Source organism: Crotalus tigris, unplaced genomic scaffold (assembly GCF_016545835.1).
Source record: "Crotalus tigris isolate CLP2741 ecotype Arizona unplaced genomic scaffold, ASM1654583v1 scf7180000018684.1183181, whole genome shotgun sequence".
Taxonomy (NCBI): Eukaryota; Metazoa; Chordata; class Lepidosauria; order Squamata; family Viperidae; genus Crotalus; species Crotalus tigris.
The window spans coordinates 12,095-35,922 of NW_024097145.1; the positions used below are offsets into that span (position 1 = coordinate 12,095).

At 42.7% G+C, this 23,828-nt stretch overlaps 1 protein-coding gene across 3 annotated transcripts in view; it reads right to left on the reverse strand.

The window, feature by feature from the left end:
* CUNH9orf24 (chromosome unknown C9orf24 homolog) overlaps positions 1-23,828 on the reverse strand; it is a 36,951-nt gene that overhangs the window by 12,013 nt on the left and 1,110 nt on the right. The window contains exons 1-5 of one of the 3 annotated variants that reach the window (XM_039355395.1): positions 15,035-15,857; positions 13,201-13,348; positions 8,413-8,525; positions 4,541-4,616; positions 2,773-2,986 (exon numbers count right to left, since the gene is read on the reverse strand). In XM_039355395.1, the coding sequence (XP_039211329.1) occupies positions 2,773-2,986; positions 4,541-4,616; positions 8,413-8,525; positions 13,201-13,294 (497 nt within the window). In that variant the 5' untranslated portion in view covers positions 13,295-13,348; positions 15,035-15,857. Of the gene's footprint in view, positions 1-2,772; positions 2,987-4,540; positions 4,617-8,412; positions 8,526-13,200; positions 13,349-15,034; positions 15,858-23,828 lie in introns of those variants that run through there. The other 2 variants (XM_039355392.1, XM_039355393.1) reach the window with 2 other exon arrangements.

The following is a 23,828-nucleotide window of genomic DNA, read 5'->3' on the forward strand; positions in this document are numbered from 1 at the left end:
CGGGTGCTGGGTGGGCGTGGCCCATTGGGTGGGTGTGGCCCATTGGGTGGGCATGGCCCATTGGGTGGGCGTGGCTGCGGTGGTAACGGCAGACTGGGTGGGACTAAAAAGTTCAATCAATCAATTCCAACTTTGCGGGATCTTTTTTTTCCCTGCGAGTTGAAATTGATTGATTGATTGAACCTTTTTTTTTTTTTTGCACACAGTAGCAGAGGCCTAAAGCGAAAAGGTTTTATAAAACCCAGCTGAAGGCCTAGGACTGGGGTGATGGCGCGTGTGCCCACAGAGAGGGCTCTGCGTGCCACCTCTGGCACGTGTGCCATAGGTTCGCCACCATGGGTCTAGTGTCTTCTTGAAAACCTTCAGTGATGGAGCACCCATAATTTCTGGAGGCAAGCTGTTCCACTGGCTAATTGTTCTCACCCTGATTAATTGTTCTCACAGTACTAGCTATACATTTTTGAAGTGGACATGAAGCTGTGTTTGGCAACAGCAGGCCACATTGTTACTTCTGAGGGCCCTGTACATTTTTGTCTTTGTGGGCCCCCTCCCTCTATAAAAACAAAAGTATTGATCAGAATAACAGAGCTGCTGCCTATCCCACATTTGTTTTCTATCTTACCAAGAAGTAAGATAGAAGTGGTCTACTTTATCAAATGCCTTCCTGAAGTATTTCTGAATTTTGTCACTCTCCCAAAACTTACTCACAGGATGACATTCCTCATTCTTCCAAGAATGCCAGAATATCTTATCCCTTTGTGGCCATTCTAGAGTTCCCTTCCTCTAGTCTCACCCTTGATAAGGTATGTCCTGCTTAGACAGGCACGATGCAGACTTTGGAACTGATTGGCTAATGGACATAGTTAACTTAGCAGCTCTAAAATATAGACTTTTAAGTTAATTTTTAAACAACATTTTAAAAGTTAAGACTGATTGCTCTGCAGACGAGCTAAACACAGAATACCTGCCGTTCTTTGTGGTGTTGGTGAAAAAAATTAACATTTGTATATTTAAGTCCCCATTAGCATAGGGATTTTCCTCCAGTGCTAAATGTTAGTCTCTCTCTCTCTCTTTCTCTTTCTCTTTCTTTCTTTCTCTCTCTCTCTCTCTCTCCCTCCCTCTCTCTCTCCCTCTCCCTTTCCCCTCCCCCTCCCTCTCTCTCTGTCTCCCTCCCTCTTTTCCTCTCTCTCCCTCCCTCTCCATCTCTCCTCATCTCTTTCCATCTCTCTTCCCATCTCTTTCCATCTATCTCTCTCCATCTTTCCCCATCTCTCTCTCCCCATCTCTGTTTCTCTCTCTCTTTTTCTCTCCCCATCTCTCCCTGTCTCTCTTTCTCTCTCTGTATGTGTATGTGTATATGTGTGTGTGTACATGTGTGTAGGAGGGAAAGATGACCACATTATACAGAAGTGTTCTTCAACCTTAGCATATTCAAGATATGTGGACTTCAACTCCCAGAAGTCCCCAGCCAGCATGGTTCTAATGAAATCTCCTACCCCATTAATCTTTTATTTAAAGTATACATGGTTGCTATTTAGCAATTAAGGTTGTGGGTTATGGGTTCACTCCTGGAGCTTTCTTTGCATCCATGTGGACGTTCCCTTAAAATCTTTGATGGGTCAATTGGCATTTGGAGATGGAGCCCATTGCTGTAAACCAGGGGTCTTCAAACATGGTCCTTTTATGACTTGTGGACTTCAACTCCCAGAATTCCTCAGCCAGGCACGCGTGCCTGGCTGAGGAATTCTGGGAGTTGAAGTCCACAAGTCATAAAAGGGCCAAGTTTGAAGACCCCTGCTGTAAACCATTTTTCAAAATTTGCTAATGGAGCAGCTTAGGAGATTTAATGCCCCCCCCTCCTCCTCCTCCTCCTCCTCCTCCTCCTCCTCCTCCTCCTCCTCCTCCTCCTCCTCCTCCTTCTCCTCTCCCCAAAGAAGAAGCTCTCACCCCAGGGACAGCTGGCTACAGGGCTTCTGTAGCAGGAATTTTCTCCTCCTTCCATCAATGGAAGATCAATGCTGACCTCCACTGTTGGTGAAGACATGTTCAGGCAGTTGGAAGGCTAATTCTGAAGAAAGAAGAGCAGGAGGGCTGATGCTCTGGGCCAGCATTTCTCAACTTCAGCAACTTTAAGATGGGTGGACATCAACACCTAGAATTCCTCCGCTAGCATGTTTTAAGAGCGGTGGACTCCAGTTCCCAGAATCCCCCAGCCAGCGTGCTTTAAGATGGGTGGATTTTAATTCCCAGAATGATTTAAGATTGATGGACTTCAAGTCTCGGAATTCCCCAGCCAGCCTGCTTTAAAATGAGTGGATTTGAATTTCCAGAATTCCCCAGCCACCAAGTCTACCCATCATAAAATTGCTGAGGTCAAGAAAAACTACCCTGGGACCTTAAGGCGGGCTCTCCAAATTTGGCAGCTTTAAGACTTGTGGACTTCAACTCCCAGAATTCCTCAGCCAATCATGTTGGCTGAGGAATTCTGGAGTAGAAGTCCACAAGTGTTAAAGTTGTCAAGTTTGGAGACTTCTGCCTGAGGGGGACGCCTCAAGAAGAACAGGAAAGAACCTCACCAAAGTTGGTCGCTCTCCAGCTTGCAGTCTCCACATGAAGGACCCTAACTATAACTCTAGGGTGGCGTTATGCCCAGACCCTAGGAAACCTGTGGTGCCCCACTGGTCTGTCTGAGCCCCTGAGCCCACCCCCAAGAGAACACCCCCCCCTGGAGGAGTTGGAGGAAGAGAGCCTGCAGAACCAAACCCTCCGAACCTTACAATCTTCTCAACTAGCTGGCTGATCTGCCTCTCGTTGGTGGGGGCTCCGTCCACGTAGTAATCCATTCCACGCAAGCAGTAATGGCGTCCAGTGCAGGGGCTGTAGTAGCCTTGGTAGGGCATCCGGCCCGGGACGGGATAGTGATGCCGGACGTATGGAAGCTGCTTCCGAGACAAGCTGTTCAACATGTTGACCACAACTTCCCGTTCTGGAGAAAAGGAGCCAGAAAGAGAGGACAGCTAGAGGGCAGAGCTTTGGGTTGGTTGGCCCATTGGCAGCGGGTTCAAGGCCAACCTCAGCGGGTTCAAGAAGCAACCTGAGATTAAGGAGAAACTTCCTAAGAGTGAGAACAATTAACCAGTGGAACGACTTGCCTCCAGAAGTTGTGGGTGCTTCATCGGTGGAGATTTTTAAGAAGAGATTGGAGGACCTTTTGTCTGAAATGGCACAGGGTTTCCTGCTAGTGCAGGGGGTTGAACTAGAAGACCCCCAAGATCCCTTCCAGTTGTATTCTGTTCGATTGACTCAGGAAGCACCCCTTTTCAGAATGCAAAATTTGAAAAAACAACATTCAGAATAACAGAATGACAGAGTTGGAAGGGACCTTGGAGATCTTCTAATCCAGTGGTTCTCAACCTGTGGGTCGGGACCCCATTTGGGGTCGAACGACCATTTCACGGGGGTCGCCAAACAACACACTTCGCCATTCCCCCCCCCTTTTCCTTAGCTGTGCTACTCCCTTTTATTCTATTGGCTTTCAAAAGCCAATAGAATAGACTCTCTTGAATAGAGTCTAATTCTATTGGCTTTCAAAAGCCAATAGGAATTGTCCAGGCTGTCTCTGCCCTGCTGAGCCCGCCAAAAGTCCCATTCTGCAAACGGTGCTGCACCAGTTGAGTAGTCCTCAACTTACAACCAGTTGAGTAGTCCTCGACGTACGACCAGTTGGGGGTCGCGGCATTAAAAAGGTTGAGAACCACTGTTCTAATCCAACCCACTGCTCAAGCAGGAGACCCTGTACATTCTGGACAAATGGCTGTCCAGTCTCTTCTTAAAATCTTCCAGTGATGGAGCACCCACAACTTCTGGAGGCAAGCTGTTCCATTGGTTCATTGTTCTGCAGGCAATTTCTCCTTAGTTTCCACGGGTTGCTTCTTGTCCTGCCTTCAGGTTCTTTGGAGAACAGGTTGACCCCCCCTCTTCTTTGTGGCAGCCACTCAGATACTGGAAAGCTGCTAACATGTCACTCCTGGTCCTGCTTTTTATTAGAGGACACATACCCAATTCCTGCAACCGTTCTTCATATATTTTAGCCTCGTGTCCCCTAACTCACCCAACCTGAAGTGATAGCAACCATGGAGGCTCAAGGCTTCACAACTATATTCTAAGATTACCAATAAAGGAGAGGGGATTGAAAAAGAGGAGGAGGAGGAGAGGGGGGGAGGAGGAGGGGAAGGAAGGGGGAGGGGAAGGAAGGGGGAGGAGGAGGAGGAAGAGACTGTGGCGGGTGCTTTCTGATCTTGGTTGTTTTCTTGTGCGGACGTCTCATCACCCAACTAGGTAACATCATCACTGCTAGAAGGGGCTTGTATATAAGCAGAAAGCAAACCCCACTCCCTTCTGGCACTGATGATGTTACCTAATTGGGTAATGAAATGTCTGCAAGAAAAGAACCAAGCTCAGAGTGCCCCTTGTCAGCCAAATTGGACAGCTGTCTTATGCCTACACTGGGGTGAGGAAGGGAAGCTTCAAGAAGAGGTACCGTAATTGTTGAGTCGCTCAGGCTTTGGCGGGTACTCCATGGGCATCCCGCGCAGAATGGCATCCATGCCAGCTTCCTAAAAGACAAGTTTGCAATAGGTAAGTCTTGCTTTAGATCAGTGGTTCTCAACCTTTTTAGTGCCGCGACCCCCAACCGGTTGTAAGTCGAGGACCACTCAACCGGTTGTAAGTCGTGGACTACTCAACTGGTACAGCATCGTTTGCAGAATGGAATTTTTGGCGGGCTCAGCAGGGCAAAGAAAGTCTGGACAATTCCTATTGGCTTTTGAAAGCCAATAGAATTAGACTCTATTCAAGAGAGTCTATTCTATTGGCTTTCAAAGGCCAATAGAATAAAAGGGAGTAGCACAGCTAAGGAAAAGGGGGAAAAAATGGCAGACTGTATTATTTGGCGACCCCCGTGAAATGGTCGTTCGACCCCAAATGGGGTCCCGACCCACAGGTTGAGAACCACTGCTTTAGATCAAGGGTAGTCAACCTTTGCTCTTTTATGACTCGTGGACTTCAACTCCCAGAATTCCTGAGCCAGCTTACCTGGCTCAGGAATTCTGGGAGTTGAAGTCCACGAGTCATAAAAGAGCAAAGGTTGACTACCCCTGCTTTAGATGCTCTACCAAGTGGCAGCCATGAGGGGGTCTCAACGACACCACGTTTTGTCCCCAGTTATCTTGGAAAGGAGTACAGGGTAGTCCTCGACTTACAAGAGTTGATTTAGTGACCATTCAAAGTTACAGCGGCATTGAAAAAAGTGACTCATGACCATTTTTTACATGACCGTTGCAGCATCTCCATGGTCACATGTTCAGAATTTAGACACTTGGTAACTGGCTCATATTTATGACTGTTGCAGTGTCCCAGGGTCATATGATTTTACATTTTACAACTCTCTGACAAGCAAAGTCAATGGGGAGGCCGAATTCACTTAACCAGGTTACTAATATGGGAAGTCAGCCCCCCCAGAGAAGGAAATATTAAAAGGACAAAATATTATATTTCCTCAAAGGATCTTAAAGAGGCAGAAAAGCATGTCCAGTTTTTCTTAATAGCCCCAGGTCTCCCTCCCCCAAGCAGAAACCAGCTCTGTAGAAATGCAGATGTAATAATCCATTCAGGAAGTTTGGAGCCCTCCAGCTAGAAGCTTAGGAAAACAAAGACACCTAAAATCTACATACCCCACCCAAACTCTAAGACAGGATATAATAGGATTAACCCACAGATGCCAAAGGGACACAGGAAATACAAAGCCTCAAACAGGAACAGGAAACAACCTCAAGAGTGCCAGAGGGTATAAAAACCCACTCCCTACATGTTCTCTCTCTCTTTTCTTCCAGAGCCATCTTTCTCTCTGGCTCTCCTTTTCAATAAACTGCAATCTTCTTTCTAAAGCAGTCACCATATTGTTTTTTTCCCGGCTTGGACTGAACCATGATGAAAACTTTTCCTTCAACACTAACTTGTCAACTGCAGTCATTCACAAACAACTGAGGCAAGAAAAGTTGTAAAATGGGGCAAAATTCAGTTGACAAATGTCTCACTCAATAACAGAAATTTTGGGCTCATTTGTGGTCGTAGGTCAAGGGCTACCTGGTGTGGTCAAAAAAGTAAAGAGGGCCGACACATCATCGCATCACATCCAGTGAGCACTCCTGGGAGCTACAGGGATGAGCAGTGGAGACAAATCAGTGATAGAAGTGAATTTACTGCTTGAGCAATTTTCTGACTCAAGAATGGAAACCAAATGCTTCAATTCAGCGATCACACACACACACACACACACACACACACACACACACACACACACAAACACCCACATCACTGATTTCTCCTTACATTTCTGCTTTTATCATTGATTCCCTGTGAATGTGTTAGAAGTTCTGTTTATTTATAGCATAAATCAAATAACATGCACAGTCACCATGTGCTTTACTACTTAACAGGAAAGAGGAAACTCTACTAGAACAAAAGGACAGAGAGTATACATACTATAGATTCAAACTTGTAAACACTGCCATCTACTGGCTGAATACCACTGTAGTTTACACAAAAATACATTCCAACCATGTATTCCAACAGAATGCAACCACTTTTTCTGAAATCTAATACAAAGTAGCCCTCATTATTTTGACCATAATGGAGCCTGGCAATTATGACCAAAAGTCAGGATGGTTGTAAAACAAGTCACTCACATGACCTTTAACAACCTTTTTTGCAATGGTTGTTAAGTGAGCATGGGGTCTATGGGGAAGCCAAATTGAGCCGAGGTGGTGCAGCAGTTAGAGTGCAGTACTGCAGGCCACTTTAGCTGACTGTGTTCAGCAGGTCAGCGGTTCAAATCTCACCGGCTCAAGGTTGACTCAGCCTTCCATCCCTTCCGGGGTAGGTAAAATGAGGACCCAGATTGTTGGGGGCAATGTAAATATATATATATATATACATTGCTTACTGGTGTACACCGCATAGAGAGTGCTTGCACTTGAAGCGGTATATAAGTCTCATAAATAAATAAATAAATAAATAAATAAATAAATAAATAAATTCAGTTAACAACTGTGTTACTGACTTAACGAATTCCAGGCAGAAGATTGATGACCACAGTGAGTTTTTATCTGCTACAAGGACATCCATTCTCCATCCATCCACCCATCTTTTCATTCCATTTTCAAAATGTGATGTCATTAAAAATTGCATGTCCCATTCCTCAAATGTAAGGAGTTCTGGGGTAGTTTGCAAACAAAATATATCAGCAATTAAATCAGAGCTCTAAAACAGAATGCAGGTCGTCCTTGACTTACAACCACAACTGTGCCCAAAATTTCCATGGCTGAGCAAGACCGTTACTAAGTGAATTTTGCTCCGTTTTACAACCTTTCTTGCCACTGTTGTTAAGTGAAGCCCTGCAGTTGTTGAGTTAGGAACACGTTTGTTAAGTGAATCTGCCTTCCCCATTGACTTTGCTTGTCAGAAGGTCGCAAAAGGAGATCACGTGAACCCGGGACACTGCGACCATCATAAATATGAACCAGTTGCCAAGCGTCTGAATTTTGATCACATGACCATGCTGCAAAGGTCGTAAGTGTGAAAAATTGTCATAAGTCAATTGTTTCAGTGCTGTTTTAACTTTGAACGGTCAATAAACAATAAACCATCAATAAACAAACACTGGTAAGTCGAGGACTATCTATACTAGCCTGCTAACTGCTTCCTTGACCACTTTTTGATTAGGTTAGAATAAAAGAAATGTTTTCTCTGTTTTGTCTTTTTTCTTTTTGCTTTTATTTTCTTTTAAGGTATGAGAAATGTAAAAATGTGATGGCTTGTATGAGAAAAAAGATTTAAATACTTAGGTGCAACTAATTTTGAGAAAATCTTAACCAATAAGAATGTTTTAAATACTGGGGGGAAAACAAATTTAAATAAGAATGTAAACGGGGTTTATGATGAGGCAATCAAGATGATCAGTGAAAAGAAGCTTTATACTGATGTGGTTATTATTTGCAGAAACATGTTTATGTTTAATTGTCATGTATTTAAATAAGAACTGTATTAATTTAAGGTTGGCTAAAGAGAATATTATTGGAAGAAGAGGAAATCAGGTAAAGTTATTACATGGATTATAGAGTTATAGAAATTAATTGTTATTGATTGTTTTTTAAATACTAAACCAGACAACACAATGTTTACCAAATATTAAGGTGTATGTTAAAAATCAATAAAACATATTTAAGAAAGGAAAGGAAAGGAAAGGAAAGGAAGGAAGAAAGAAAGAAAGAAAGAAAGAAAGAAAGAAAGAAAGAAAGAAAGAAAGAAAGAAAGAAAGAAAGAAAAAACCAGCCCTGGCGTGGCATGGCTTACCCTGGGGATCCGTGGCAGGTACGTGGTGTATCGGTTCCAGGCTGCGCTGTTGTACGGCCCAGTCCGCCAGGTTGCGTATCTGTCGTTGCCGATGAACACCGGGTTGAATTTTTCTGGGTTTGGAAAACAATGGAGGGTTTTCAGGAAACCAATGGGGAGACCCCAAGGGGAAGGGGGTTGGTGGGGGTGGCACCCAGGTTCTTGAGGGCAGGGTGGAATTATATGTGTGTTGATTGGTTTATAAAATTTATTGGCTGCCCATCTTATCATAATTACAGCACATATACAGTTAAAAACATAAAAAGACATTAAAACCAAAGACACATGGGGAGGGCGAGAGCGGAGTGGGGAAGATGGGATCTGTTACTACTCAATCAACCGCCTCCATAATGCTTTGGGTCTTCCTAACTGCCAAGAAGACGTAGGGCATGCAGGTAGTCCTTGACTTACGACTGCAATTGAAAATTGGACAATTATTTGTCTGGAATGGTATAAGGCAGGGGTTCCCAATGTGTGGGTTGCAGCCCACTACCAGGCTGTTGCTTATTTGCAACCGGGCCATGTAAGGGGCAGGCTGGCACACGTGCAGCCCCACTTGTGTGAGCAGCGCCCAAAAAACTTCATCATCATCATCATCATCATGTTGAAAGGGACCTTGGAGGTCATCTAGTCCAACCCCCTGCTCAGGTAGGAAACCCTATACCATTTCAGACAAATGGCTGTCCAGTCTCTTCTTAAAAACTTCCAGTGTTGGAGCATTCACCACTTCTAGAGGCAGGTTGTTCCACTGGTTAATTGTTCTCACTGTCAGGAAGTTTCTCCTTAGTTCTAGGTTACTTCGCTCCTTGATCAGTTTCCATCCGTTGCTTCTTGTCCTGCCTTCAGGCGCTTTGGAGAATAGCTTGACTCCCTCTTCTTTGGGGCAGCCCCTGAGATATTGGAAGGCTGCTATCCTGTCTCCCCTCGTCCTTCTCTTCATTAAACTAGTCCAGGGGTAGGCAACCTTGACTCTTTTATGACTCGTGGACTTCAGCTCCCAGAATTCCTAAGCCAGCCATGCTGGCTCAAGATTCTGGAAATTGAAGTCCATGAGTCATAAAAGAGCCAAGGTTGCCGACTCCTGGACTAGACATACCCAATTCCAGCAACTGTTCCTTATATGTTTTAGCTTCCAGTCCCCTAATAATCATCTTTGTTGCTCTTCTCTTTACTCTTTCTAGAGTCTCAACATCTTTTTTACATAGTGGTGACCAAAACTGAATGTAGTATTCCAAGTGTGGCCTTGCATGAGTGGAGCTATGCGTGTGAGTGCTAGCTCACCACTCATGTGACCTGGTTCCCCTCTCCCCTCCCACCAATCGGGCCACCAAGCTACAAAGGTTGGGGACCACTGGTGTAAGGTTTCCTGCTTGAGCAGGGGGTTGGACTAGAAGACCTCCAAGATCTCTTCCAACTCTGTTATTCTCTTTGTTGCTAAGTGTTGTTAAGTCAGCTTTGCCCCACTTTATGACCTTTCTTGCCACAGTTGTTAAGTGAATCACTGCAATTAAGCTAGTAACACGATTGTTAACGTAGCTGGCTTCCCCGTTGACTTTACTTGTCATAAGATCGCAAAAGGGGATCATGTGACCCTGGGACACTGCGACCGTCACAAACACAAGCCAGTTGCCAAATGTCCAGATTTTGATCACGTGACCACGGGGATGCTGCAAAGATCACAAGTGTGAAGAACAGTTCTACAGTAAGTCCCTTTTTTTCAGTGCTGTTGTAACTTTAAATAGTCACTAAACAAATGGTTGTAAGTCAAGGGCTGCTTGTTATTTGTGTTTTCTTCTACTTTTTTAGCTAAGGAAGCCTGTTTTTTTCATCTTTTGGCTACTAAAAGTAGATGAAGATTGCCCCCAAATGTTTCACGACAACAGACTTTGAAATGTCAGGAGCAATTCAAACAGACTAGCATCGAATTGATTCATCGCATTGTGTATCCGAGTTACATGACTCAGGATTCATTAATCGGTGCAATAATGAAAACTGTGTAGGGCAGGGGTAGGCAACCTTGGCTCTTTTATGATCATGGACTTCAACTCCCAGAATTCCTGAGCCAGCATGGCTCAGCTTGGAAACCTCTCCCTTTCCCCTCAGCGTGGCTGGCTCAGGAATTCTGGGAGTTGAAGTCCACGAGTCATAAAAGAGCCACGGTTGCCTACCCCTGGTGTAGGGTTTGCTCCACTATCCAAATTTATTAGGGTGACAAACGCTGAGAAATCACTTTTAGCTGTGAATTCTCACAAGGGGAGAAGACCCCCAACATCTGGCCAGGCCAGAAAACTGCAGGTATGAGGTTTATGCCAGCGGTGGGCAGCTACAGCCCCTTTACAACCTGTGGACTTCAACTCCCAGAATTCCCCAGCTAGCATCAGAATTCTGGGAGTTGAAGTGCACAGGTCGTAAAGGGGCCCTAGTTGCCCATCCCTGCTCTATGCCATTTCCCTTAGGCAGATTGGCCAAGAGGAATCCTTTATATACAGGGAGTCCTTGAGTTATGACCACAATTGAGCCCAAAATTTGTGTTGCTAAATGAAGCATTTGTTAAGTGAGGTTTGCCCCATTTTACAACCTTTCTTGCCTCAGTTGTTAAGTGAACCACTGCAGCTGTTAAGTTAGTAACACAGTGGATAAGTGAATCTGGCTTCCCCCATGGACTTTGCTGGTCAGAAGTTCGCAAAAGCAGAACACTTGACCCCAGGACATTGCGACCGTCATAAATGGTCGTAAGTGTGAAAAATGGTCGTAAGTCCCTTTTTTCAGTGCCGTTGTGACTTTGAACAGTCACTAAATGAACCTTTGTAAGTTGAGCTGTGTTGTTTAGAGAGCTCCATTTCTTTTAAAAAAAATTTTTTTAATTATTTTTCACCATACATCATACACCCAAACAAACTTAAAATACCTAAACATAAATCTTTTCTTTTAACAGAACAGTACTATACGTTTTAAGCATTCTTTACATCTTATTTACATTTTATGTACATCAATAATTATGTCTTTTCCTTTCTCTGTTCTAGCCAATTATAACATTTATTCCAAATTTCATAAAATTCTGTCGCCTCCTTGTCTTTTAATTCTAACATTTATTCCAAATTTCATAAAATTCTGTCGCCTCCTTGTCTTTTAATTCTAACATAAGTTTATTCATTTCTGCGCATTCTAAGATTTTGCACATAATCATATCATTTGTGGGAATATTTTCACTCTTCCAACATTGAGCATATGCTATACGAGCGGCAGTCAACATGGGTATAATGATACGTTGGCGTTGTTTTTCCATCTTTAAATTTATTATGCCCAAAAGAAATAATTCTGGTTATTCTGGCTCCATTTCTAATGTTTTATTTCCAGTCCCGCTCTTCAGGCAGTATCAACTGAGTTGGCGCAAGCTTGCTTGTCTTCTCCTGCAACGGTTCTGATCTTGGACATTGTGAGACATTAAAATGATTCAGCAGGTTTTGCACTGACAGGTAAACTACCAGAATGGGAGGAAGTTGGTGGGCTCTCTGCCATTTCTATAGCTGGAAGGAGATGTCCCTCCCAGGGGTGCCCAGCTAACAGGTAGAAATGAACAAGGGATACCGAGATTGCGGAGGTCAAATATTTACATCAGTGTTTCAAACCTGGCAACTAAGATGGGAGGACTTCAACTCCCAGAGTTCCCCAGCTGGCATGCTTTAAGATGGGTGGACTTCAATTCCCAGAATTCCCCAGGCAGCAAGCTTTAAGATGGGTGGGTTTCACAACAGCCAGGCACTTATTACCATGCCTGGTGGACGTGCCCTATTGCTAAGAAATATTGGTCTAAGATCCATAGATGGTTGGAAAAAATGATGAAACTACAAATAGAATTTAAACCAGAATTGTTTTTGTTAGGAATATCAAGACCTAATTATGGTAAAGAGAATGACAACTTGATATTGCATGTTTGAACTGCAGCAAGGATGGTATTTGCCCAATTTTGGAAAAATGAGAATCTACCATCTGACCAGATTATTATTATTACCAAAATTCTAGAGTGTGCAGAAATGGATAGGCTAACATTAGAAATGAAAGAAAAAGAGGATTCAATTTATTTTAGAACTTGGGAAAATTTTTATCAATGGTTAGAGACACGTTAGAACTTGAAGGATTTAATATTTTAGAATAGATGACTGATTTTTAATCGAGTTCTAACTAACATTTTGATGATACGATTACTTTTCCTGACTTACTGATTTTCATTTGTTATTTTTGATTGTTAGGATTTATTTTTTTATTTTATTTTATTTTTTTTGTGATTTTATTAGTAGTGTTCACTTAATAGATCAACCTATAACCTATTTGTTTACTAATTATTTTTAATATGTTACAGTTTAAGCTTTGTTAAAAATGGTTGAATATGATACTTACTCATTATTATGAACCAGACAGTTGTTTGTTTGTTGAAATATGTGATTGTACCTGTCCTTATTTTACCCTAATCCCTTATTTCCTTCCCCTCTCCCTTTCCTTTTTACCCTTCCCTTTGCCATACCTGTATTTTTCCTATTTTTCCTTACCTATATAAATTTAATAAAATTTTGTTAACAAAAATATGGGTGGGTTTCAGTTTCCAGAATTCACCAACCAGCAAGCTTTAAGTTGGGTTGACACTTTGCTTAACAATAGAAATTCTGTTCCCAGTTATGGTCATAAGTGGAGGACTACCTCTACCACAGTGTAGCAGAGTCAAAGAGAAGGAGTTGAGGACAACTCAAGTACCTTCTTCACGGGACACCCAATACTTGTACGGCCGGTAGGCTGTTGGTTCTATCGAATTCTTGTAGGAATACTCCTGGACTGCCCTTTTCACCATCTTCTCCAGGTGGGCTTGGTCAATCGGATGGTCCACTTTGGGCACGGTCAAGCCCTGCGGAGAGGAAGGAGAGCAGGTCAATTTGTGGAGATGTGGAGGAAGGCTTTGGGTAGCCTTGGATCAGGGGTCTTCAAACTTGGCCCTTTGATGACTTGTGGCCTTCAACTCCCAGAATTCCTCAGCCAGCGTGCCTAGCTGAGGAATTCTGGGAGTGGAAGTCCACAAGTCATCAAAGGGCCAAGTCTGAAGACCCCTGCCTTGGAGGAATCACTTCTGCATTGACAACTGCTAAAGTGGGAAATGTAGACATGTAGAATTGTAGAGTTGGCAGGTCACAAAGTTTATCTACTCCAGTGTTTCTCAACCTTGCTCAATCTAATGTAAGCTTGGGCTTCAACTCCCAGAATTCCCCAGCCACCATGTGTGGACTTCAACTCCCAGAATTCTGCTTGCTCGGTCCCACCCTCTCTGCAAGAAAACAACCAAGCTCAGAGAGCACCAAGGACCTCACAGTGTCCTCCTCCTCCTCCTCTCCACAAACACCACTTCCTTCTAGTACTGATGATGTCACCTAGTGGAACAGCTAGTGCAGAGGTGATAAACTGGCGGACTGTGGGCTGGATGCATCACACGCAGGCCATGCCCACCCTGGCTCCGCAAAGGCAATAAACATCACGGTATGTCACGTGACATAATCAAATTTGACACCCGTGAGCTAGTGGAACAGCTTGTATTAACCAGTGGAACAGCTGACCTTCAGAAATTGTGGGTGCTCCATCACTGGAGGTTTTTAAGAAGAGGCTGGACTGTCACTTGTCTGAAATCGTATAGATTCTCCTGCTTGAGCAGGGGGCTGGACTAGAAGACCTTTAAGGTCCCTTCCAGATTCTATTCTATTCTATTCTATTCTATTCTATCCTATCCTATCCTATCCTATCCTATCCTATCCTATCCTATCCTATCCTATCCTATCCTTGTCCCATTCCTGTCCCATTCCTGTCCCATTCTATTCTATTCTATTCTATTCTATTCTATTCTATTCTATTCTATTCTATTCTATTCTATTCTATTCTATTCTATCCTTCCTGTCCCATTTCTGTCCTATTCTATTCTATTCTATTCTATTCTATTCTATTCTATTCTATTCTATTCTATTCTATTCTATTCTATTCTATTCTATTCTATTCTATTCCATTCCATATTTTCTATTCTATTCTATTCTATTCTATTCTATTCTATTCTATTCTATTCTATTCTATTCTATTCTATTCTATTCTATTCTATTCTATTCTATTCTTCATATTCCATCTATTCATTCTATTCTATTCTATTCCACTCCACTCCACTCCACTCCACTCCACTCCACTCCATTCCATTCCATTCCATTCCATTCCATTCCATTCTATTCTATTCTATTCTATTCTATTCTATTCTATTCTATTCTATTCTATTCTATTCTACTCTATTCCTGAAACATCTGCAAAAAAGCAACGAAGTTCAGAGAGCTCCAAGGACCTCAGTCTCCTCCTCCTCCTCCTCTCTGCAAACCCCTCTCCCTTTGAGAGCTAATGATGTCACCTAGTTGGGTCTGCAAGAAAACCGCCAAGCTCAGAGGGGCACCAAGGACCCCGTACTTCTATCTTCACAACCTCTCCAGGGCCCTGGGAAGGACTCTCAACTCCAGAGGGATCCATAAAGCAAAGCTGTCCTCCATGAAAGAAAGATTGCTAGGAGACTCACAGTTGTGACGCGGCTGTCAACTCTTCGAGGGAGCAAAGATCAGGAAAACCAACTCTACATTTTTTGAAAGGAACTGCCTGCTTGTAGTAACAGAACTTTGAAAGCTCATGAGTGTGTTTTCCCCGTCAGTTCCTCTTATACCCCAGGGAGTTAGGGTGGAGCTAAGGCTTGTTTCCTTGGCTTAGAGTATGTTTGGCTGGGTGTTGTAGTAACCATCTATGCGTGGTTTCTCCAAGGTTAACTCTGTGCCTCTTTACACAGCCAGATCTTGACATGCATGCAGCACACGAGCCAGCAAGAGGGAGAGATAGGCCTCAACTTAACTTGATTGAGGTTGAAATTTCCATCCCTAAGCCATTGTTAACTGAGTTTAACGAGCCCTGCCTGATTTTGCAGCCTGCTTTGCCATGGTTGTTAAGCCAATCACTGCAGTCATTAAGTGAATTGTGTCATCGTTAAGTGAATTTGACTTTTCCCCCATTGACTTTGCTTGCCGGAAGCCAGAAGGGAAGGTTGCAAAATGGCGATCACTTGACATCAGGATGCTACAACCATCATAAAAAAAAAGCCAGTTGCCCAAAACGGAAAGTTTGATCATGTGACTGGGGGGGGGAATGCCGAGGCGGTTGTAAGTGTGAGGACCTGACACAAGTTATTTTTTTCAGAGGCACTGTGACTTTGAACGGTCACTAAATGAATGGCTGTATTTGCACGGATGAGGAAAATATCGTGCAGATGCAAACACTCACCTGGCTAAGATTGGTTAATAATTAATTGGCTTCTTGTAGTTTACTGCATTGTCAGCTATGCTGACTCAGTAATTCTGGGAATTGAAGTCCACGAGTCATAAAAGAGCCAAGGTTGCCTACCCCTGGTTTAGTGAATTGTGAGAACCTAGAACAGTGGTTCTCAACCTGTGGGTCGGGACCCCATTTGGGATCGAACGACCATTTCACGGGGGTCGCCAAACAACACAGTCCACCATTTTTCCCCCCCTTTTCCTTAGCTGTGCTATTCCCTTTTATTCTATTGGCTTTTGAAAGCCAATAGAATAGACTCTCTTGAATAGAGTCTAATTCTTTTGGCTTTCAAAAGCCAATAGGAATTGTCCAGGCTGTCTCTGCCCTGCTGAGCCCGCCAAAAGTCCCATTCTGCAAACGGTGCTGCACCAGTTGAGTAGTCCTCGACTTACAACCGGTTGGGGGTCGTGGCATTAAAAAGGTTGAGAACCACTGACCTAGAAAATGGCTTTTAGACTCTAGAAAAAGTGCAGAGAAGAGCAACAAAGATGATTAGGGGTCTGGAGCCTAAAACATATGAAGAACGGTTGCAGGAACTGGGCATGGCTAGTCTAGTGAAGAGAAGGACCAGGGAAGACATGACAGCAGTGTTCTAGTATCTGAGGAGCTGTCACAGAGAGGAGGGGATCAACCTGTTTTCCAAAGCACCTGAAAGCCAGACAAGGAATAACGGATGGAAACTGATCAAGGAGAGATTTAAACTGGAAATAAGGAAGAATTTCCCGACAGTGAGAACAATCAACCAATGGAACAGATTGTCTTCAGATGTTGTGGGAGCTTCAACACTGGAGGCTTTTAAGAAGAGACTGTCAGAAATAGTGTAGGGTCTCCTGCTTGGGTGAGGCAGGGGGTTGGACTAGATGACCTACAAGATCCCTCCCAACTCTGTTATTAGAGATTCATCGATGGAACGGATTACCTTTGTGATATGCTCATTCGGGGTCCATTGTTGCAGAGAAGGCTCCTGATAGATGTGTTTCCTAACCACCGGCACCCGATAGGAGTCCGTGTAGGTGCTGAGCGGAGTTTCGGTTTTATGTGCAAAGATGAACATGGTTCCAGAAGGGTCTCTCTCAAAGAATGCTGCCTTGGGCGTCAAGCTAATTCTCTACGACTCTCTAGCTGTCTATCAAAAGGGGTTCCGGGGTGAAAGATGCACCTTCACCCCACCTTCAGCCGATAAGAAAATAAAAAGGGGGACTCTTTTGTACTCTACTAACAAACAACTACTGGCTGCTCATGGCCCTCCAAGCTCAGCCTAACACCAGGTCTACCTCAGCTGTGATGTCACAGTCACGGAGAGCAGCCATAATACAGGGGAGCAGAGAAGAGGGAAGGGGGAACCATGAAAAGGACAGGGGCTTTTCCTGGGGAATCTGGCTTCTTGATTTGGGTACCCCCATCCTGGCTCCACCTGTTGGGTTGCTTCCCTGGACAGGCAGTGGCCCCAAAAGGACAGCATTGCTCCTCAAGTGATTGCTGAAGAATGGCTGGAAGATTTATCAATAGAAGGGAATATTTATAGCTCAGGGTTAAACTGGGGGGTCTTGATCGTCTTTGAGCTTGGTGGTTTTCTTGCAGACGTTTCAGGACCCAACTAGGGAACACCATCAGCGCTACCAGTATCAGTAGTACTATTATCAATAGCACGGATGATGTAATAGTAGTAAAGTTGGAAGGGACCTTGGAGGTCATCTAATCCAACCCCCTGCTCAGGCAGGAAACCCTACACCATTTCGGACAAATGGCTGTCCAGTCTCTTCTTAAAAACTTCCAGTGTTGGAGCATTTACTGCTTCTGGAGGCAGGTGTTCCACTGATTAATTGTTCTCACTGTCAGGAAGTTTCTCCTTAGTTCTAGGTTGCTTCTCTCCTTGATTAGTTTCCACCCGTTGCTTCTTGTCCTGCCTTCAGGTGCTTTGGAAAATAGCTTAATTCCCTCTTCTTTATGGCAGCCCCTGAGATATTGGAATACTGGTATCATGTCCCCCCTTGTCCTTCTCTTCCTAGTTGGATATTAAAATGTCTGCAAGAAAACCACCAAGCTCAGAGACCATCAAAGACCTCGCAGTCCACCTCCTCCTCTTCCTCGCCACAAACCTGCTCCCTTCGTGTACTGAGAATGTTACCTAGTTGGGTCATGAAATGTCTGCAAGAAAACTCCCAAGCTCAGAGACCATCAAAGATCCCACAGTCATTCCCCTCCTTTTCCTCCTCCTCCTCCTCCTCCTCCTCCCGCCAACTGCAAGAAGGCAACTATGGTCAGAGAGCACCAAGGACCCCATAGAAGAGCTTCTATGTCAAAGAGTTTCTATACGTCTATGTTTAAAAGTTTCCATGAGGTCTACTTGCTTTTCCAGCTTTAACAGCTTCTAGAGAGTTTTGGAAGATTTGGAGGCAAACGTTAAAATTTGATTCCAGTTCATATGAAAAATTGACACATTGACTTAATTCCAGTTTAAAGGGTACAATCTTTTTTTTTCTTTTAGACAAACTTAGGTGGGAAAAGCACTGATCCCTTAGCTAATCTATTGTTAATAATTATTTTCAGTCACTAATGTGTTGCAAGAAGAATTTGCACAGCATAAATCTGCTGTAGAACAGCATACATTCCATTACAATATTTCTTAACTTCTCAGTTGGATGTGATATATTAGTGGCTTATGAGATTCTTAAATTGGTTGCTGGAAGTAGAAAACATTTGGCTAGATTCTAAAACGACAAAATTGTTTTTGTAGACAGCTCAAAAATATTACGACAGTAGGTAATAGCATTTTACAAAAAACCTTTGAGAATTGAATCCAGCGGTCTCATGTTTTGAGAGGATTCAAATGTGGCTCTTAAGATCAGCCTAATTCACAAATGAATATTTTTCCATGTTTATTGGATATCTCACTTAAGACGTGATGTATGTCAACCTTTTAAAGCTGAACATATGTGGTGGGATTGTGTTAGTGCACAAAAGATATGGGACATGGTGTTTAGAGAAATTAGAGAACTGGTGGGAAAACAAGATATAAATGAAGCAAAAAAGGAATTGATTATAATGGCAGATAGATTAGTGATGGTTGGAGTGATTAGTGATTGGAGACGGAATTGGGATGTTCAGAGAAATGGGTGGTATAATGAAATATGGAATGTGGCAATAAATGATAAATTAACAACAGAAATTAAATTTAAAAAAGGGATGATTAAAGTAAATAATTATAATGAAATATAAGATGATTTTATAAAAACAGTCTTGGTGGAAGGCAAAGGGAATAAACCTGCTCGAGGATATGTGCTGTTTTGGAGGGGATAAAGACACAATTGAAATATATTGTATATTGTTAGTTGTTATATGAGAAGAAATATAGGTAATACAAATGGTCTCCAGGGGTGTGGGTGCACTGTAGTATTTGTATTTTTTTATATTGTTTTTTATTTAGATTTATATGTGTTATGTTTGTATTATTTGTATTTGAATAAAATAAAACTAAAAAAATAAAAAAAAAGCTGCAATACCTTTGAGTGGATTTAGACAAGTTAATATGTAGTATAATAAAATGTTAAAGAAATCTATATACATATAGACCTTGACATGTCCATAATTAAGCCCAAAATTTTTGTTGCTAAACAAGACAGTTGTTAAGGGAGTTTTGCCCCGTTTTATGACTTTTCGGCCACGGTTGTTAAGTGAATCACTGCAGCTGACAAGTTAGTAACCCGGTTGTTAAGTGAATCACTGCAGCTGACAAGTTAGTAACCCAGTTGTTAAGTGGATCTGGCTTCCCCCCATTGATTTTACTTGTCATAAGGTCGCAAAAGGTGACCACACGACCCCGGAACATTGCAACCGTCATAAATACGAGTCAGTTGCCAAGGAGCTGAATTTTGATCACGTGACCGTGTGGATGCTGCAATGGTTGTAAGTGAGAAAAACAGTCATAAGTCACGATTTTCAGTGCCGTTGTAATTTTGATCGGTCACTAAACAAACTTATAAGTCAAGGACTACCTGTGAGGGTGAATTAGTAACTTATATCTTACTGCTTAAAGACAAATAAGAATTTATTGAATCAGTAAAAAAGATATTCAGTTTAAATTTTGGACTGAAAAAAAATGTTCATTTTTCTACATTTATGGCTGGAAAACCCGTATAGAGACTATTTTGGCATGAAATCACCAAAAAAAAAAAAAAAAAGGCCTTTGTGGTTTTGATGATCAGGAAAAAAATAATGAATAGAAAAAGCTTTGAGCTTTTTTGATAATCACAGAATAAGAGGTCATTTTTTTAATTACATTTAAATTTGCTGCAGACAAAATGGGAAGCTTTTCCCCCCGTTTCTTTTTATTCTTTCTCACTGGCCTTTTTCCTTATTCCTTTTCTCTCTCTCTCTTTCCTTGTTCTCTGTATTTTGTACTAGTTGGTGTGAGTTTTGGGGTTCTCTTTAAAACTTCCAATAAAAAAAATATTTTTCTAAAAAATGGAAATGCAGGCTAACTTTTGGCTTTGACTGGGCTCATTATTCCTGGATTGGAAAGATTACGTAGCATAATTCTGCATGGATGAGATTTATTTATTTATTTAGATTTGCATTTATAAACTGCTCAATTCCAAGGGACTTTTTGATCTTTGGAAACTAAGTTGCTATTTTGCATCGACTGTAATTTCATTTTCTTTTCATTTATTAAATGCATGCGCTGTCCATCTCACTATCTCACAACTTAGGACAGGCTTACGACATACTATAATTTAAATAGGATTCTAAACTATGTAAACATAAAACAATACATGCAGATAGTTCTCAAATTACAACAGCAATTGGGACTGAAATTTTGGCTGTTAAGTTGTGACAGTCATGTCAAGACACCTCTTGACCATTTTTATGGTGGTCATTAGCAAATCCCACGGTTGTAAGACTGAATCATGTGATCGTTAAGTGTGAACTCATTCTCCTGAATGGGTGTGTTTTGCTAATAAAAGTGAATTGGTTGTGTCAGGATAATGATTGAAAAACTAAACAGCTTATGTAATGATGTAATGTAATATAAGGTGAATGCAATGATGGAATGACTCAGCACAGTTTGTGTCTTTGTCTGTATCCCTTTAAGAGCCTGAGTATAAAAGGGAAGGCTTTGCTGGAGTCTCTCTCTCTCTTTCTCTTTCTCTTTCTCTTTCTCTTTCTCTTTCTCTTATCCGTTTGACTGCTGTAATTGCTCTGTATTGGAATTTGTTGAATGACCACGTGTATTTTGTTCCTAGTGTATATTGTAGATAATGTAATATAAACCACATTTAATTACAAACACTGTTTATTGTATTTACTCTTGGGTTACCTCAGTGCAATAAAACTGTGCATGTTCTGACAGGTTGTCTAGCACCCAAAATGTGATCATGTGACCATGAGGGCAGCACAACATTTAAAATGGCTTTCTGAAGTTGCTGGAAGGCCAAACAATAAGTTGAGGACTACCTGTGTTTATTCTGACCTGCATTAGTTCAAAGAGAAGATGTTAGCATGTAAAATATGGTTGTGGGACCTCAGTTAAATGCTTTCCCACTCCCCTTCTCCAGACTCTTCATCTTATGGCAAAGCCATTGTTGGATGCTGAAAGTCTCGTGCCAGGAGACTGCAGGAACCACGTTCTGGTGGTTTTCTTGGAGACATTTTATGACCCAACTAGGTAACAGCATCAGTGCTAGAAGAGAGGAGGAGGAAGAGGAGAATAACTACGGGGTCTTTGGTTCCCTCTGAGCTTGGTGGTTTTCTTGCAGATGTTTCATGACGGAATTAGGTAACAGCATCAGTGCTAGAAGGGAGAGGAGGAGGAGGAGGAGAAGAGGAAGAGGAAGAGGAAGAGGAAGAGGAAGAAGAAGAAGAAGAAGAAGAAGAAGAAGAAGAAGAAGAAGAAGAAGAAGAAGAAGAAGAAGAAGAAGAAGAAGAAGAAGAAGAAGAAGAAGAAGAAGAAGAAGAACAACAACAACAACAACTATGGGGTCCTTGGTTCCCTCTGAGCTTGGTGGTTTTCTTGCAGATGTTTCATGACCCAATTAGGTAACAGCATCAGTGCTAGAAGGGAGAGGTGGTTGTGGAGAGGAGGAGGAGGAGGAGGAGGAGGACGACGACTGTGGAGTGTTTTGGGCTCTCTGAGCTTGATGATTAGAAGAACAGAACAGAACAGAATAGAGTTGGAAAGGGCCCTGGGGGTCTTCTAGTCCAACCCCCTGCTCAAGCAGGAAACCCTATACCAGGGGTCTGCGACCTTGACAACATTAAGACTTGTGGACTTCAGCTCCCAGAATTAGCATAGCATAGCTGACTGAGTAATTCTGGGAGCTGAAGTCCACAAGTTTTAAAGTTGTCAAGGTTGCAGACCCCTGCCCTATACTATTTCATGCAAATGGTTGTCCAATCTCCTCTTTAAAAATCCCAATGCTGGAGCATTCACCGCTTCTGGAGGCAGGTTGTTCCATTGGTTAATTATTGTCACTGTCAGGAAATTTGTCCTTAATTCTAGGTTGCTTCTCTCCTTGATTAGTTTCCATCTATTGCTTCTTGTCCTGCCTTCAGGTGCTTTGGAAAAGAACTTGACTCCCTCTTGCAGACATATCATGACCTAACTAGGTAACAGCATCAGTGTTAGGGAGGAGGAGGAGGGGGAGGGGGGACAAGGAGGAGGAAGAGGAGAAGGCGAGGGGGGAGGGGGAGGAGGAGGAGGGAGCAGAATGTGGAATCCTTGGTGCTCGCTGAGTTTGACTCCTTTCTTGCAGACGTTTTATTACCTAACTATGTAACTTCATCAGTGTTACAAGGAAGTATTGTTTGCAGAGAGAAGGAAGAGGAGCAGCAGCAGGAGGATTGTGGGGTCCTTACTCCTCTCTGAGTTTGTTGGTTTGCTTGCAAATGTTTCATGACCCACTTTTAATCTCTTCCCTCTGAAATAAGGAGTCAATTGCTTGGAGGCAGAGACTACAGACATAACTGCTCTCCATGGAGGATTTGACCTCTGCTTGGCCTACATTGTTTGCCTCAGAACTGGCCCGCTCAGTTTGTCTTGTTCTCCCTCACCTGTGCGTGTTGCAAGCATGATGTGCAAATCCGACAAACAGCAGATTATCTGGAAATATTTTTTTTCATCCTATAATTTCAGCTTTCCTTTGAAGGATCCAGACAGAACTGGGCCACCTCTGTCCAAATTAATCTTGCTTACAGGCCAGCTTTCATGTGGCGAACTGGGCCAACTATAAACCCAGTTCATCCCAGTTGGCCATGTTGTGGGAAGGCTGAGATGCCCATCCTGGCCAAGAGAGGGCGGTGTTTTCACAAGGATGACTTGGATGCTTTGAAGCCAATTCCCATAATCTTTTCTTTCTTTCTTTCTTTCTTTCTTTCTTTCTTTCTTTCTTTCTTTCTTTCTTTCTTTCTTTCTTTCTTTCTTTCTTTCTTTCTTCCTTCCTTCCTTCCTTCCTTCCTTTGGAGTAGTTGTTTTTTGAATCGCTGAATCCTGATGCAGTGGGATCCCAGAGGTGGGGGAGTCTGTGGGAGGGTGGAGAGAGGCCTCAAAGTCAAATGGTGGCTGCTTCCACATCACAAAAGCCTTGCCTCTTTTTGTATACACTGCATGCACAGTACATGCAAAAAAGCATGACTTTAATTGTATGGTTGTGGCTGCCATCTTGACTTTTTTGCCCCCTCTGACACTCTAAGTGGGAAAAGGTTTTTTAAGAAGAGGTTTTTAAGAAGAGATTGGACAGCCATTTGCCTGGAATGGTCAAGGGTCTCCTGCTCAAGCAGGGGGTTGGACTAGAAGACCTCCAAGGTCCCTTCCAACTCTGTTGTACACCTGATGGATTTTCCAACCCAATTTTTGTCATTAGAGATACTTCCTTTCTGATTTTGGGCTTGGATGGCTGTTCCAGAGAAACTGGAGCAGATTTGCCAACTAACTCACCTGAATAGCCTTTCCCAGACAGCACGGTCCATACGTGCTGGACTTCAGTACCCATAATCCT